The 18,388-nt window shown below is 47.8% G+C and overlaps 1 protein-coding gene across 5 annotated transcripts in view; it reads right to left on the bottom strand.

Annotated features, from left to right (window-relative positions):
* The window catches only part of LOC135389179 (sodium channel protein para-like), a 292,829-nt gene that overhangs the window by 49,670 nt on the left and 224,771 nt on the right, over window positions 1-18,388 (bottom strand). For 4 of the 5 annotated variants that reach the window (XM_064619242.1, XM_064619243.1, XM_064619244.1 and 1 more), the window contains 4 exons: window positions 15,161-15,320; window positions 14,831-15,105; window positions 11,382-11,555; window positions 4,771-4,893 (listed from right to left, as the gene is read on the bottom strand). In XM_064619242.1, the coding sequence (XP_064475312.1) occupies window positions 4,771-4,893; window positions 11,382-11,555; window positions 14,831-15,105; window positions 15,161-15,320 (732 nt within the window). Of the gene's footprint in view, window positions 1-4,770; window positions 4,894-5,432; window positions 5,556-11,381; window positions 11,556-14,830; window positions 15,106-15,160; window positions 15,321-18,388 lie in introns of all 5 variants that reach the window. The other variant, XM_064619246.1, reaches the window with a different exon arrangement.

Here is an 18,388-nt window from a genome sequence, read left to right as displayed (position 1 = left end):
CCTTGAGATTTTTTGTATGATAATAGCGCTCCCCTGGACAACGGGGAAATGGTTCCTTGCGCGAGGCTCTGGCGCGCTTATAGAGAGTAATTGTTACGCTCCTCCTGCCGATAGGTACCCACGGGTGGCATCCTAGACCTGCCCATGACTCCGGTAGCCTCGGAGGGGAACTCTAACCACTGCCGCTGCACTTTGTAATCCCCGTTCCTTTCAATGTATCTGAGGACGCCCACGCTACCACTGACTAAGCCATATTCCACGTCAACGATCATATAGGTTTGTCCAAGGTCTTGAAGCCGATGTAATTGCCGTCGGCTTCCGAAACCGGCACGCCGCTGTCTTAACGACTGAGAGGTTGTATGCATATGTACCGGTGCCGTGAGAAAAACGAGAACGAGACGAATCTGGCGCTCCTCGTACGTTTCACGAGACATCACTTCTCTGGCGTCCCGCTTCCACGATCCTGGACCCCCCCCCCCCCCTTTCAGCCACATGCCGCTAGGTAGAGAGGCAGATCGCTCGGAAATAGCACGCCACTACTGAAGTTGGTGTTCTTCGTCGTTTTCTTGATACATTCCCACCCACTTAGCGTGTCACATTCTACCAGTGTTGCCACACCTACAGATTTATCATCAGATCTACCTACTTTTTGAAAAATCTACAGATCTACAGAGATTTCCGAAAATCTCATGATTTTTCACTCCAACGAATGAGTCACTCGACCCAGTGTTTCGCATCAGTGCACAAAACGACAACGATGAAAAACGTCAGCAGAACGCGGGAATGAGTGCTTTACCGACTATTTTTTAGAATAGTTTCCGCAGTTAACTTGACGAAAACGAAGCAAAGAAACAGCCTCTCAACGATCACCATAGCTGGCCTCCTGCACACAAAATATATTCTGTTGGATAAAGCTGCTTCGCCTTCGCCGTTGACAAGGATTTGATTAGGGATGTGCCAACCGAACCCGCGATTCTACGAATCCACGAATTCTAGGCAGGGGTTCGAGATTCAGGAATCCGAATCCTAGTGCCCAAAACGGCGAGTCGAATCTTTCGAATCCACCAACCACGTTTGTTCGTTTCTTGTTCAAATTGGCGCCTCCGGAGTCCGCCGAAAGCCTCACTGACCGACAGGTGTTTTCCTGTTTCTTTGTTTACATTGCTCTGGACTGAAAGAGTTCAGGCAGGAACTCTTACCATACACGTTTAAAGGTAATATGGCTTTGCTTTTGATTGTTGCTTTAGCTTTGTGGAAATAATTTAGGCTAGAGAATCTATTATTTTTATTTTAAATTTTTATTTATTATTAAGTATTTCTTGTAGTCGATGAAGAATATGTTAAATAAACGAACTCTATGGGCATATTTTCTCCCGAAACAGAACTATTCTTTTTTTTTTTTTTTCTAATTGTTTTAAAGAAAGGATTCGAAAGATTCGTGGATTCGCAGAACCTTCCTTAGATTCAGATTCGGATTCGGATTCACAAAATTCTGGATTCGTCCCATACCTAGATTCGATCCGTCGATCACAAAACCGGGGGGTTAGCCAGGGGTGAAGGACGTCTACAGCGACTGAACCATTGGCGAGCCTCAACGCAAAATCAGTTTTCTTGAGCGTTTGTGCGCTCGTTACCAGTTTGCCTCACAGACTTGACTTGACTGGCTTTGCATACCACAAAGTTTATAATTCGCGTCACGCGTGTACGCTTTCACTATGTTTGTGGAAATAATATATCGAGCTTTATTGTTTTTGTGGTCCATTGCGATCCCCGCTCACCACTGGTGGAACGAGCGAGATAAATGTTCCTACTACACGCGATACGGCGCCCCTGCGTTATTCTTGCATTGGAACGCTAGAGCTGTTGTGAATACGCATGTCAAAGTATTCAAATCTAGGTGCGGTGACACTTTTTTTCTGATTGTATCGGACTTAGGTACGCGACATCGCAAACCGAATCCGAAAGTTCCAATACGTAACGCCAGTGCGCCGCAGCAATAAATTCCGGTGGTCTTCGGCAGTGGAACGAAATAAGCCCTTGTTCTTCAACCGGTGTCCCTCAAATTCGCGAGTCAAAAATCGCGACACGTAAAAATCGCGACTAAGCCATGTGCAGAGCGTCCCAGTGAAAATAGGCCAGGGGTTAAAATAAAGACCGAGAGACTGATCAAGGTCAGGTCAGGAGAGCCTTTTACGTATTTCACACGTTGGGGAGTGGGTCAGTTCATATAGGGTATGCACTCGCCGAGACTTACCAAGGTTAGGTTGGGAGTTGGACGGACTAAAAATAATACGGAGAGGTTGAACTTGTCACCTGACAAGGTTAGGGTATGCACTCGCCGAGGCTGACCAAGGTTAGGTCAGGAGAGCTTTTTACGTATTTCACACGTTGGGGAGTGGGTCAGTTCATGTAGAGTATGCGCCCGTCGAGACTGACCAAGGTTAGGTCAGGAGAGCCTTTCACGTCTCACAGGCTGCATGACGGAGAACAGAGAGGTAATTAAGTCCCATTGATGGCCCAGGATGCACTAGAAAAACAAGAATAGGTAAAGAAAAACACAAGAAAAAACTCTAAAATGTCCGTGATGTCCGTACACCGCCGTGTGTCGCGATTTTGGCTTGTCGCGATATTGAAGAGTCGCAATTTTTGACTCGCGGTTTTTGACGTAAAACATCTTCCACTAATTTAGAGACGCAGGAAGATATTCCAGATTTGAAGGCAAAACGTTCAAGAAACTGAGTTTTGAGTGGCTACAGATTTTTAGCTCGATCTACAGATTAATTTGTTTTACGTGTGGCAACACTGCTACACAAACGCGCTTCGAGTTACTCCGAAGTCTCCCTCGCATGCAGTTGTCACTGCGCAACGGCACGGTACGCTTGAAATGGAAAAGTTCCTCCTCCGACATAGATACAGACATACTTGCACCGGCGTGTCATGGTTGCGACATCCGTGACATCTGAAGTAGTGATGTGTCGTTCGCAGTGAACGAATCATCGTCCTGGTAAACCACGAGAACCGAGTGAGTCTATAGTCTCGGTCGAGAATCAATGAATCTGTACAGTATGTATTGAATCTGTTGGATGAGTCGCATTGCAAATGTGCCTACGTATGTGTGGGCAGGGCTTCGGCCGGGCTGAGTTTTCGGCAGCCAGGTCTGAATAGGGACGGGTAACCTCCGTGGCTTCGGGTGCGTATCGGGTAGGACAAGGTAGGACAAGGTAGGACAAGGTAGGATAGGGTAGGGCTGGTAAATTCAGGCCCGCGCAGTGCTCTATCATCGGCTTCAAGGTTACGTAGACGTTTGAGGCCAAGACTTGACCACGCTTTGTACTCCTAATCATTAAAATGCGCTTTCCCTCTTTCCGCATTCTTCTTGTGATATTCTCTTGCTACTTCCCCACACGACGTGCCAGCGTCGTCATGATTTTTTTCTTTTTGTGTGTGTGTGTGTGTGGGGGGGGGGGAAACACGACGTTTCGACATTCCGCCACTAGGGGCAACGCGAACATGGAAATGTGAATGGAAACATTGTGAAGAAAACAAGCAAATTACTGACGTCGCTAAATCACGTGATGTCATCACGTCACTGGTTCGTGGACGAATCTTTTGAACGAATCATCTAGGTGAACTGATTCAAACAAACCGGTCCACTGAAAAGAACCGTAATTCCCATCACTAATCTGAAAGTGCGCCCTCTGTCACGGCGGTTTTGTAGCAACGCTTGAACACATGATCTCGAAGCAGCAGCCAATGAGTGCAGGGCTTACGCTGCTACATACCCTGCCTCAAGAAAATTCGGAGGGTTCGCTGAATAAGGACTCGAGAGCACTTGATGTATAGTGCTTTCTCTAGACATTCTTTGACACTCATCGAAGTGGCCTGCTTTCAAGAAGTAAAAGTTTTCCCCAAGTAGCGGTCGACTATTTAAATAACCGGCACAACAAAGGTCGTGGATACTCAGTCGTTCGCCATATTCTCAGTCATATGCAGAATTTTTTTTTTTCATTATTGTGGTTGAAACGTTCACTGAGCTGCCGTGTACTATGATATTTTTATGTTGCACATTTATCAGAGCTCCAGAGTTCAATGTAGTGAAGTCACGCTCTGATAAAGCACAAAACTTTGTACGGTAGCCTTTCGGACTCGCCCATGATTACGGGGGTGTCTTGAGGTCTTAACGAGAGAGTTTATGTGTAGGGATCACAGCTGTAATGAGAGGATAGATGGGTGGACATGCGAGGCTCTCGAGTTGCCAAGGAACGCGTACTGCGTTTAAGGTGCTTTAATCTAACCTTGCCAAAACAATGAATCTCCTCCTCCTCCACTGGAGAACTCCATCTTTTTTTTCTTTTTCATTTGCTCATTTCTTTTCTGGTCTACAAAATAATATCTGTCCGATCAGAATAATTATGTAATCGTATGCAGTTCTTTGAATTCAGGAGTGGGGTGTCAACAGAAGTTTCCCGAACAGACAAAGCGCAGCAAGCACATGTACAAGATATATGTCTTCCAAAATTAATATGCAGAACACGCGTTCGAATACAGCTACAGACCAACAAGGTGTAGTCACAAAAAAAAATCTGGTAGCATTATTAAAGTCTGCGATATACATATTGACGACAACAGACAACCGGTCTGAGTACCCTAAAGGCGAATGATTTTCTACTACTTACTGCTAGGTTACGATCTGTGGTTATTATGTCTCTGCAGATAATATTGCTGGGCCAAGAAAAAAAATGCTGATGCACGTAACACAAACAGCCTTACCCGCATCCCTTGGAAGCGTGACAGAGCTCGCAGAGGTCTCAACGCTCGCAGTGTCCGCATCGTCTTGAAGGCCTGGATACGACCACCTCCGAAGGAGGTAGCTATTAGATTGATCACTGACACCTGGTAGGAAGGAAACGCACGGAAGCTGACATATTTACAGGGCGCTCCTCTATTGAGGGATAAAGCAGGTATGGGGAGGTGGGCAGGAGGGAACGCTTTCTTGTGTGTGTCGGTGTTTCGACTGCATTCCACCTGAAATCACTCACGTCCTGGTAAACTCAGGGGACTTTCATCGGAGAGCCACAAAAGATAGTTCTCTGTGACCACTAACCTCATCATATCCTTGGATGCTCCAGTGAAGATCCTCCGCGAAACAATCACACACAAACATTTTTGTGCCAGACAAAGCTGTCCACCCAAAACAGTCCCAAAAATTGTCTAGCGCACTTGCATTAAGTTACAGAGACTAGTGTTGGAAGTAACCCACGTTGGCAATTATCGCGATTTTTTTCTTTTGGAATCCACCTGTTTTGGGTGATCCAGAATTGTAGCGCATGCTTAGACACAGGACAAAACAATCACCAAGGGACAACGGACTCACAAGTGCGACACACATATGTATGATGTGTGTGTGTGTGTGTTTGTTATGTACTACTTACGCGCATTCCCTCCAGTCGGGACATGGCACGCAGGGGTCTCAGGGCGCGCAGCGTGCGCATGGTTTTAAAGGCGGGAATGCGGGATTGGCCCATCATTTCCACCGCCATGTTAAAAAAGGACACCTGGGATTGGGGAGTGGTTTGGTTGGGGAGGTTCCACAAAGGAGAGAAATGGCATGATGCAGTGATGGACAAAGCCGCTACAAGAGAGTATTATGCATGTTTCTTCGAAAGTAGTCGCCGAAATCATCTTTCGGAGAGTATGCACTTCAGCCAGTTAGTTAATATTATGGCGTGCAATACAATCCGTGCATGATGCAATGAACTACAGCTATCAGTGCGACACACCCCTTTAAACAAAATATTCTAGACATATCAGCTTGGAAACGTTTCTTAGCATGCATGCAACGCTGTTGGAAACCTCTGTGTGAGGAAACATCTCAAGGGTGTTTCATATTGGAATTTTCTTAACTGAAACGAGGTAACATCGTTTAGAGCTCCTGTAGCACACAGCTGTCGAATGCAACACAGATATCATGATCACATTATGAAGGACGGATATGATGCAGGGAAACATCCTCCGTGCAGCAATGGCATGCAGCAGGAGGAAGTTTTTGTTGTCATTACAGTCAAATTGGCCGTGAAAACTCTTGTAGTGGCCTTGTACATCAGTGCAAGTACATACTCTGTTAGTAACTTGACCCACCTTGGAAAGCACACATTTGTACTTGAATGACTGGCTATCTATCAATAAAACAGACACTGAAGGACTTCAGAACACCCACGCCTTTGAGTGCGTCTACCCTGTTTTTTGTAAGAAAATTTGACCCAGGAACACAGAGGCCTTTCATGGTGGGCATAATAAGCAAAATGTTGCCTGACCATCTCACTCTATTGAAGTAATGAACCGCCTGAAAGATGAAGTACAAACATTCTTGTAGAAATGCTTTAAAAGATCACTATATTGCAGTAAACTATACGATGAAACTATACTATTGCGCTGAGTGGTAGTAACTAAGTTCAAGAAATATTTTAAAACAGAATACGTTCTTGGGCGTCGGGATTGCTGTACGTGCGTTCGTGTTCAGCCCACTCTTTGCAGCGGAACAACGGCGATAAACATTGCCTATACCGATGTCACTTCATGTAACGTCAGTCGGCACACCGATGATCTTCAATGATAGATGATTTATTATTACCTACGAACTATTCCCCAATTTCAAATAAAAAATTCCCACTTCTAAAGACATTCCTACTGAGATACACGTTCTTACCCATGGACGTTCCTGCGAACTTGCTGAGATGCTAGTGATTCCGTCTTTGTCCTACTGACCGTCATATCACACGCTACAACAATACCATTTACATTTGAGCGGTATAGTTTGTTGGGCTGGTTGGTGCATTGCAGTGCAGAAGCGATCGTCCCGTCTATATCTTCTCAGTGGTCGTCTGTGGTTAGCGCTATCTTCCGTACCACCATTTACATCCCAGCGCCCAACCACGCGTACCACGGGTAGAATATCGGGCGTTCCCCGCCGTTACAGCGAGGACCAGCTATTGGAGTTCTTCAAACTCCGTGGCGTCACCGCCGTTAAAAGAGAAGTGGCCTTCTCCTGTGAAAGCGACGAATCTGCCACTGCAATCACGAAGTCCAACGTCCTATTGACTTTCCAGCTGGGCCTGACGCTCCCTGCAGAGATTCCCCTTGGGTTCACGTACTGCCGGGTTTCGGAGTACATCGACCCTCATGTTCAGTGCTTCAGCTCCCAAAAGTACGGTCACTATGCAAAGGCCTGTCGTGGGCCACAAAGATGTAAAGGGTGCTCTGGCCCACATGACTATAAAGTGTGCACTACTCGGCGCGAGCCGAAGTGTGCCAATTGTGCCGGACCACATACTGCGACCTTTCGGGCGTGTAAAGTTGCCAAGGCTGCTGCTGCACATCGGCGACGGGTCCTGAATGGGAAGGCGAGCTCTGCGCCGCCAGACAAGCGACCGTCCCCTGTCTCTGCGGATCACTTCCCGAGCCTTCCCGAGTCTTCCCAAGCCTTCTGAGGAGTGAACAGCCCTTACGAGAAACAAACGAAGCATCCCGGTCTCACAAGGCCTACGCTTCGGTTGTCAAGTCAACAGCGCCACCACCTCCTACAGTACCTAGCCCTCGCAAGTCTGATGTCGAGCGACACCAAGTGTCTGGGCCTTTTGTAGCAGGCTCCTTCCAGCTGCCCAAGGGACAGGACACCCACTTTGACTCTATCCTTCCCATGCTCTTCGCTGCGCTGCGCACCATCGTTCACCAGTTTGCTGCGTCTGCTGGTCTGTCAGCAGTTGAAGCTGTGCTTGCTCTGGAGCCACTGCTCACCAGTCGCCTTCGTGCCCCTGTCACCCGTAATGAATAATGGCATGCAGCACTCGACGTCAGTGCGCTACGAAACCACGGCCATCTTCCAGTGGAATTCCAGAGGGCTACGGTCGAAGATATCGGACTTCCGCCAGTTTGCACGGCGTCATAAATTCCCTGTCATGTGTATCGCAGAATGTGGACTGTCACCTGACTTCCGTTTGTCTAATTATGTTACTCATCTTTCGGAGCCCCATGGTGCACGAAGCCGCGCTGCCATTTTCGTTCATTCTGACACACCGGCCATTCAGCGCGACGTGCAGGCGCAAGGTTTCGGCGAGTACGCCTGCTGCTCAGTTCGCCTGGACTCCCTGGATGTCACAATCATATCTGTCTACCTCCCGCCGGCAGTCAACTACAATGTCGATGATTTGGCTGCGTTCCTTGCCAGACTTCGCCCGCCTTTCGTGCTATGCGGCGATTTCAACGCTCATAATGGCATCTGGGGTAGTACCCACACCGATGCAAGTGGAGAGCGGCTCGCAAGCTTTTTGCAGACCACAGTCTCTGTGTTCTCAACGACGGCTCACCAACCTTTCTCTACGGTGCGTTCCTCTCGTCGTGCTTGGACCTCACCGTCACGTCGGCGTCCTTAGCGCGGCGGCTGGTCTGGCGTGTGGATGCTGACACACTTGGTAGCGATCATCTCCCCGTTTTGATCGGCGTCAGGGGCATTCGCCAGCTCGCAACGTCCCATCCTGTCAGGCGAACGGATTGGCAGCAGTACAAGGCGGCCATCGACTCGGTCCCTCTGAGCGGCACACTGGAAGACGAGCGCATTTTCCGGGACACCGTGACCAACGCTGTACAGGCGCCTACGACGGCTTTCCGTATACCTGGGCAGTTCTCTGCGGTGGATAGCGAATACGCTAGAATCCGTGCTCTAAGTCGCCGTGCTGAGAGACGAGCCCGTCGCAACCAACTCCCTGCACACCAGCAAGACGTGCGTCGACTCCAGGGCCGTCCAGCGCCGTTTACGTAAGCTTGCGCGGGCCTGCTGGCGAAGTTTTGCGTCCTCTCTCTCTCCCCGCACCCCCATGACCCGGATCTGGAACGTAATGAAGGGACTCTTTTCTCCTGTCACACTCCGGCACCCATTCCGCGCCCTGTCCCTAGCCACCGCACGCACGTTGTTGGATATTGCTACGGAATATTGCGCTCGCCTCGCAGCCGGTCCCTCGGCCGACCAACTATCGGCCAGCGACATTCCAGTTGCTTTGGCGTCGTCGGCGGAGCCGGCATTGGATCTTCCCTTCTCGCTTGTGGAGATGGACTCTGCGCTGCGGGACTTCCCTCAGCACACATCCCCAAAGCCGGACCAAGTCACGTATAAAGCACTTCGGAACCTTCCGGATTCAGGTCCTTCTTGCCTCTTGCGGATGCTCAACGCCAGCTGGCAAAGGGGCGACGTCCCTCAAGTCTGGAAGACCGCTATGGTAGTTCCCCTTCTCAAGCCTGGCCAATCACCCCGCAACATTGACTCCTTCCGTCCGATTGCCCTTACTTCTACGTTGCCCTTACCCGTTCACTCCTGTTCAAAATGGGCCGCGTCCCATCTCCCACTTGCCCCTGCTGCGCCGTAGAAGACGATATCTCCCATCAGCTCCTCCACTGTCAGCGTCACCACCATCATCGGGCCGTGCTCTGTCAACACCTCTCAGAGCTTGGGTGCACGGACGGACGGACAGACGTTTTACTCGCAACACTCCTTGGCCCCGTGCAGCGAGCTAGTGAGTGGAGTGTGTCACAAAAGCGGTGCTCCGCTTTCTGCGTGATACGGGCCTCCTGGGCTCCCTGTGAGCTGAGTTTATTTATTTATTTATTTATTCATTTGTCTTTTTGTTATTTATTTTTTGTCTCTTACTTACGTTTTTTTAGGGAATAGCAAGCCGGCGTGCTGCATGGCTGACCTTTCCCTTTTCTTTTTCTCTTTTTCTTTTTTGACAATAAATCCCCCCCCCCCCCCAGCACCCAAACCACACAAAGATCGTATTCCACGTTCATCGGGATTTCTCACAAGGATAACGAATATTTATAAACACCTTCGGGAAAAAGCAACCGACTTTCGTACCCTATACAAAATTTATTATAATTAGGGTCCCGGGTTTTCGGGGTTTACTCTTCAGCGGAGTTCTTCGGAGTTTACTATTTTTTGAACTTTTCGTCGTTTATTCCCTTACAACGGGGCTGGAATACGAAATTTGACGGAAAAGCTACGGCTGTGAAACGACATATATGTACTCAGCAAGGAAATGAGTAGAGCCTGCCTTGCAAAAACGCCGAAGACTGAAATATGACAGTAGTCAAAAAATCGAACCTCTTGATTGTTGCTTCTTCGACGACAGCCATATTTCGATCGTTCATGTTCGTAGGTACATCGAGGCTTCTGTTGTGTTACGATCTCAGGACAGTTACCTTCCATCTTGCATAAACGCTTACTCTTATGGGAGAGACAACGACATATGCACCACGATCTTCTGGCGACGTGAGCATCTCGAAATCCTGGCATCGTCCTTGACATGGTCGCGAGGCAACTTTCGCTTGCGTCACATCTTACTGTCCACGTTGCAATGACCATATATCCTTTCAATAAGGCAATCTGTATGTCACATGCGCTCCACTTTGAGGAGGAGAAGAAAGGGCAATGAGTTTTCCAGGGACCAGGTAGACCACCGTAGACCGAGGAGAGGATCGAAATTACCTCAAATGTCCCTCATGTCAAGTTGTGCAAGTTGTGTCATGCCTGTTCAGTGACTCCAATGTCGAGGTGTCTCTAAGCAAAGATGGAGTTTGCCCAGTCATCAGGGCATGGCTTATCGTGCTCAGCCCTCGGTTACTGGAACCCGCCCCGCCCCCCCCCCCCCCCAAAAAAAGTGGAGTTTTCCTGATAAATTTGAATTGCTAAAATTTTACTGGCGTACGTTTTTCGGATAAATCCGAAGTCCGGGAGCTGTGATTATAAATTTCATGCAAGTTCTTTGCTTGTCTGTGGCCTACCCTCAGATATCCAATGTTTGCTTTCCAAGGTTAAATTAACATCCAAGCACATAAAAATGAGCGTAGGCATACAAAACATGTCGCTCTTGAGTGCCAACACCACCAAATCGCAAGCAACGGAATTTAAGACATTCAAATAAATACAATTCTAGGTATTGAAAGTGTGTACAAATCGAGTTTAAGATTAACCCAAATTACTGTGGCAGAAAGTAACGACCACCATGTAATTTTAGGAATTTCCTGCACTCGTGTTCAGCAGATCTTTCGTGTTGTTTTAATAATACTGATAACAATAGTGATTTTCAATTTTTTTGGTACACATCCAGAGGTACATCCACAGTGGGAAGAATGAATTAAGAACGAGCCAATGACACTTTGTGTTGCATTTAGGTATTTTGTTTGCCTGGCATGACGTTTTCCCAACGGCTTTTGGAAATGGTGGCGCACGATAACGATATATTAACGCTTATGCTGGAAGAGCGCCGCCTGTCCTATAGCCAAGTGCAACATGTATTTAGCATATTTTTACGGTAATACGCAAAAGATCTTACGAGGACGATGACAAAGTCCAGCCAGCACCAGGCGTTTGTGAAGTACTTCTTGAAGCCAAAGGCCACCCACTTGAGAATCATCTCAAAGAAAAATATCACCGTGAATGACTTGTCCATGTAATTCAGGATGCCTTTAAGTAGTGGACGGTCCTTCAGGTTTACATCCTCTAACGCCTAGAGAAGGAAAAACAGCATTTTAGCTTAAACAAGGTTCTTATGATGGCTGCAAAGCGAGTACAGTTAATGCATGTCAAATGAAGTGTGTTTCACTTTCCGCAAGTACTGCTTGGTCCCGCACAATCTGTATCGCGTACGTGCAACATTTCGAATGCGACGGGATAATAGAGTGCATGATGTAACGGAGGCAACGGTTGACTATGAGGAGAGACTGCTTTCATGTGTTTACCTCCCCAACAAAATGTTGCTTATAAGAACAACACTCATATGGCTTCCTGATCTAACTGCGCGAGAAATTGACTGTCAAATATCTTTCAGGAGGAACTTTTTGTTCAAGTGTTGGATACTGTCTTTCACGCACAGATGGTCTGATTTTTTTTTTCGGTTCCGATCATGAGCCCACTTTAAAAAGTTCCGTATTATCCTGTTTTAGCGTTGTCAATGAAAGTGTTGTTCACTGAGCGTTCAGTGAGAATCTTCGGACTGTATTACTGACATTCTACGCTTCAAATTCCACACAGCAAAAACTTTAAACTGGCAAAGTGCCTCAGAATCTTCTGACAAGACCCTATGATGACCATTCTTTGCATGCAGATGAAAGACGTAAACCAATTCATATTTTAAAAAGTTTTTATCTCTACATTCAGACGAGAGCATTAGCGCAACCCCCCCTGTTTCCTCGTTGATATCAAATCCGTAAAAGCGAAGAATGGACTAGCCACAGAAGTTTTCTTTTCCGACGTTCTCCAGTAGGGCGACTCCTAATGCAAGGAGCCCTAATTTTTGCAGCAGTTGGCAGGACACACGACTCGTGCCATAAATGCAGTCCATGTAAATGCATTTCTTCTTTGTCAAGCATCCTCCTAGAGCATCACCTTAGAGCGTTCGCAATGGACATGAGTACACCTGACACTATCTGACACACTGACATAAATCGGGCATTGGACGAAGAAAGAAATGATCAAGCTATAAGTATCAACATTAGGGACTTTGTCTTTTTGACTTCCCCAATTGTCATTTAGCAAATTTTCCATGATGCAAATCCGCGTGGCATCAGTGCAGAAAGGACTACAAGGCCCTTGCCCTTCTGCCGTTGACGTTTCTGCATGCACAGGTTTCGCTAGTCTTGCCTAGGTTTTGAGACCGTGCGTTGTTTCGTCTGTACTTTTTCTTGTCTCTGGTTTTTATATTTTTTGCTATCGTGTAACAGTCGTCCCCGCCCTTGTCCTTCTGCAGTCAATGGCACACTCCGGAACGTTTTAAGTCAGATGTACTGTTGGGGACACGGTTAACTAAAATCATCTGTCAGTAGTTCCACGGCCCATATTAGCTCAGTCGCGCCTGAAAGTGTTGTGCGAATATTGTATTTGAAGGTGGACCATGTGCTGCACCTGTTTTTTACTCAAAAGAAATAGTCATGCAACACCTGGACATCTGAGATGGAATACATCACGGAGTGCTGATTTTAGACAACCGTGTCCCCTACAGTACATGCGAGGTTTGATCCAAAAATTTCGGGACTAGTGTTGCCATTCGAACACTACTTGTAGTGGCGCAATGCAAATGTAGATGGAAGCACTAGCTTACATTGAGAGTCAGTCTGGTAATTTACACGCTTCTTGGCGGACGCGTTAACATAATACGTCCGTTTATGTCGTACCGTGCGGTCGACGATCGGCGCTTTTCATGATGGACCCGAAGACGGAACAGAGAGTGCGCATCAAATTTTGTACGAAGCTTGGCAAGCACGCTACGGAGATACTGGGAACGATCCGGCAAGTGTTCGGGAAAGAGAGTATCAGCCTTACACGGGTGTTTGCATGGCATGTTCGGTTCAAAGCCGGCCGGACTTATACTTTGGCCGGCCGGAAATATACTTTGGAATGGACGGTCTCGTATATTGTATTTAACGGCGTTGTGTCTCCTGTTTGTCATCTCTTGTCGCAGAACGTCATTTCATCTACGACGACCTATTCTGATATTTACCACCCTAAATCGTCACACGTTAAGGACGTGTTATAACTCGGGCTCTGGTTTCTTTACTTGTAGAGTTTGGCGGAATAGCTATACTGGTATTAAAGTCGCGTATACGGCACACGAGCCGAAATAATAATACAGGCTACAGATGAAAAAGAACTTGAACTCTAAATATAAATGTCGCACCCATTGTGATGGCAAAGCAGTAGTGCTGCAATTCTGTTCCTGGAGACGGTGTACGTCCCCGTACTGTTATTAGGATAGCGGAAGGTTGACGAGGAAAAGATCAATGGAAAATTCTTTTGGATGTTCCAGACGGATTCCATAGCGAAAAAGCCGGAGCGTGGGCAAAAACAACACGAACACAGCAGCTCAAACCAGCAACTTTTTCACTACCGTGTTCCTCCCCATCTTTCCAACGAGTGTTCGAGAATCGTGTCACTTCCTTGGCAAGGTCGTGTCACTTTCTCTGCATGTATGGCGACATGCTGCACGGGCACCAGGATAGGACTACGGATAATTGCGACGACCTGCGGTTCTTTAAACGTGCCTTGTATATCTGCGACACACTGCACTTACCTCCCCCCCCCCCCCCTTACTACCGATCTTGTGTGGGATCGAACCCGCAACCTTGAGCTCAGCAAGGCAGCACACTATACTCGTGTTCAAATTAAGAAGGAAAAGAAATCTAGTCCGTCATCTACATACGCCGTTGGAGATAACGACATTGCGACACACAATAGCGTGATAATGCAGCGATAGAGAGATAGTGCAGCGCCGCCATGGGGGAGGGCTCGCGTAGTGTCATGCGGCCAGCCTTAACAGCCAATACGGAAGCAGAGTGAGTGTGATGGATTACAATATCTGGAGGAGGAGGGCCAGTGACGTCTTTGTGCCCAGCCATCCTATATCTGCTACGCAGTAATCTTTTGAGAGCTGACGGACTACATTTATTTTCCTTCTTAAGTTGAACACGACTATAGCGACTGAGCTGCCGAAGCCGGTTCTAAAATTTTAGTTTTGGCATAGCTTTGTCACAAGTGAACTGAAGAATGTCTGAAACTTGTCTTGTGCGTTAGTCAATCCACTTATGACAATCAAAATGCGTAAGACTGTCTGTATTGACAGTCCCGTATCGAGTCAACATAGTCATTCTGCTAAAACAATTGCTACTACAAAATTCTGCTACTGAGCAGATACACTGAACAAAGGAATAGTTACGAAAAGTGCACATACAACGGTGCTCGCACCATGTCGTGACATCGATGCATGTTAGTATGCGAAGTGCGACTTACCAGTGCTAAGCTACTGGTCAAGATGAGGACAACAACAATGGTCTCGAAGTACTTGTTCTCGACTAGGGCAAAACATTTTGCCCGGACGACTTTGTATTTGAACCAAAAGGGCTTTGATTCATCGTAGAAGCAGAGGCACGCAAAGCGCGTGTAGCACCAGTCAGGACAGCAGTCAGCTGGTAGCTCAGGTATAATAACGTCTGAAGTTGCAGTTTCTAGCTTGTCGGTGTCAACGTCTTCCGTGTCTGGGTTCGGGCCACCTTCTGGTTGCATACCTGCAGCAATTGCATTGGGTTATTCAAAATAGAATAAATATATGAACAGACTTACCTTCTGTTGTTTCAAGGTCTTCTTTACTGGCATCGCGTTTTTCCTCATCATCCCCGAGCGAGGAGTTGCTAAGGTCTTTGGACGGTTTGCTTGTTGGAAGGCTCTGCTCCTTGGGGCTCAACGGAGACTTTTCGCTCAATGCTTCCTCTTCTTCCTTTTGCTGAAAAAAAAAGCGACATCGACATCTTTCACATCGACATCGACAAGTGGGGCCCGGAAGTTCATGCAAAATGCATATTTTTAGAAAGCGTCCTGACGGATATTTAACGTTTCATCACAGGTTACGAATCACATCAACCATAAATTTACAGTGTTTCGTGTGTCATATAATTGTATATTTCGGTGTATTTCTTCCTGATCCTCATATAACATGGCGGTTGTATGTTGCGCCATATCTCGGAGCCATTTGAATAATTTCTTTAACGTTTACCATTCCTTTTGTTTAGCTCACGTTATTTCAAAAAAGAGGTCGTCGACCCAAAATCCCATGTTCCAGGTTAACCTACTACGGTGCTTTTGGGCTCCTTTGCAATAAGTGGATTCGGCTAGTACCATGAGCATCCAGCACCAACTTCTCAAAACAGAACGCGCGAGTAGTAGTCAGTGAGGGGGCGAACTCGAGTGGTCGATCTGGAGCAAGCACCCAAATCGGCTACAAAGGAGCAAAATCGGGCACGGAAGGACCCGAACCCATCACCGAAAAACAATACAGACAAGAGCCTGACGGAAGTCGTCACCCACATTCGGCAAACCGAGCGAGCTTGCCCAACACTTGCTGTTGCTCGGCCTCGAAGATGCGGAGGTTACGACAATGCTTCGACAATGCTTGAACTTGTGGCGCTGTCTGTCCTCGTTTTGCGTACTCGTTTTCGACATGGACAATATTTCCTTGGAGTTCTGGTCTAATCCGAGTTTTCTCGACGAGGCAAGAAGGAGCACTCCGTCGCGAAGCGAGTTGATCTGAAACGACTAGTGAAACATGCTTTCTGGAGCAACAAAGACGCTCCAAATCGATCTGTCGAATTCGCTAAAGCTATTGCATTCTGTGAGCGCTATTCTCGAAGGCAATGAACGGCACAACGAGGAGCTGTCTGCCCATGGCGTAGATGAGGTAGGTAGGTAGGTAGCTGATTCGCCAGAATAACATCCAGCGACACATCGCATATTTTCGCGTACCTGGAAGCTAAGGAAAAGCCTGTTAGTGTCCACTCTGAGCTCAAAGGAGTCCAGTTTCTGGATGATACATCAACATCCATCAGCAAGCATTCCCTCTTCACCGACCTCGAACAGAGGACACACACATCCCTAGGACGCCTGGCTAGTGCCACCAGCTCTCTAGCCAACAGGGGCGCTCTTCCTCGGCTCCCAGCTAGTCCACCTACGCCGCCGTGGCGGGAGTTCGTGCCCGCAAAAACGCTTCACATCCCGGGTCTACCGAAGAAGAGCGAGTCCAGCCCCCTAGTGGCCAGGATGGCGGCTGAGAACCTGATCAGCGACGTTTATCACACACATACTCTGGTGTTCACGGATGGCTCCATTGACCACCGTTCCCAAAGTGCTACCAGTGCGTACTACATCCCGTCAATAAACAAGGCCTGGCAAGGGAAATCAGTTCGCTACCCAATCTCATCTACGACGGCCGAACTCCTGGCCTTGCTGCACGCAGCTGCTGCGGTTCAAGTCACCGGAATACCTAAGGCCGTCTTGCTTACGGACTCCAGAAGTGCCCTCAACAACGTGATAAACCCCATGTGTGGTAACATTCTGGCCCGATGTATAAGGAGATCGTGTGCCCAGCATAGGTTAACCGGAGGTGAGCTTACGCTCCAATGGATCCCATCTCATGTCGGCATCAGAGGCAACGAACGAGCGGACCAGCTAGCTTCCTCGGCACACAACAGCTGCAGCCCATCCTTAGCAGTCCCGGCCGACACTGACAGGCTCATGGTCGTCAAACAGCTAGTTGAGGTGCGTCACCCTGGCATACAGGACATCATGCAGAATCACCGACCCTCTCTTCCCACGAAAGATCTTCCCCGTGGTATGCAGACAATGCTCCATCGATTACGCACAGGATCTGCGTTCACGAACTCGCAACTGTGCAAGATCGGCTCCAGGGAGGACTCCAGTTGCGGACACTGTAATCATCCGGAGACAACTGCGCATATCCTGACAGAATGCCGTGCATACCATGCCATGCGGGAAGCCCATCTTCCCCACGCCAGGCCTGGTATACTGACGGACGTCCTCTTCCCCGAAGGTTCTTGTGCGGAACGACTTTCAAAAACTCGCGGCCTCGTGCGCTTTCTCCAAGCAACGGGCCTAGCGGAGAGACCACTCTAGTGCACCTCTCACCTACAGTGTGCTTCCGTCCCATCAGTACCGGTCATCCTGCTTTTACATCACTTTGAAGTCCTCAACTCCCCTTTCTCCCACCTTCTTTTCCTTTTTTTTTTGGCTATAGTCGTGACGATGCCCACTTGAGTGCGGCCAACAACGGCAAGCTACCTCGACCCCCCCCCCCCCCCCCCCATATTTTCGCGGTACATGGCTTTCTTATCTGGTAAAAGTAAAACAAGAAGTTTTTGATCACCTCCTGTAAAAATGCATGTGTGTGTGCGTGCACGTTTGAAACCCTGAGTGTGGCTATGGTGGCATACTGCAATGACCGGCGAGGAATGCCTAAGTGTGTACGCGTTAACGTACGTTCCAAATGCCAATAAGGAATGTACATTTTCATTTGCAGAACGTTTTTGGACAATTTACGTATTGATACAGATCGAAAGTAAGCAAAAGCTTCGGGAACAACATTCCCAGCATCATACTCGTACTTAAGTACATTTTGTGCATACGTAGATGTTTCGCGCCACATATTTGCATGCACGTTTTTGAAGATTTTTGTGCATAAATCATAAATAACGAAACGAAAAACCACTCTTCGCTTGTATGCACTGCTGCATGCCGTGAGGTTAATTTGGTTTCACAGTAGTAAACTAGTAAATGTGCCAAGGAGTGTAGTTTTATGTGGCCTTTCTCTCCTAAACATCCATTAATGCTCTCGAGGTGGTTTCTGGACGGCATGACACAGCGCACAAGAACGGAAGAAGCCTTCCCTCGAGCGAGCGAGCAGGTGGTGGTGGCGGTGGTTGTGGTGGTGGTGGTGGTGACTGTGGTGGTAGTAACGGTGGTGGTAGTGACGAAAACCGGCTTGCCGTTGTTGGCCTCACG

The sequence above is a fragment of the Ornithodoros turicata genome, chromosome 3 (assembly GCF_037126465.1).
Source record: "Ornithodoros turicata isolate Travis chromosome 3, ASM3712646v1, whole genome shotgun sequence".
NCBI lineage: Eukaryota > Metazoa > Arthropoda > Arachnida > Ixodida > Argasidae > Ornithodoros > Ornithodoros turicata.
The sequence above is the reverse complement of the archived record's forward strand: the minus strand, read 5'-3'. Positions and strand labels throughout refer to the sequence as shown.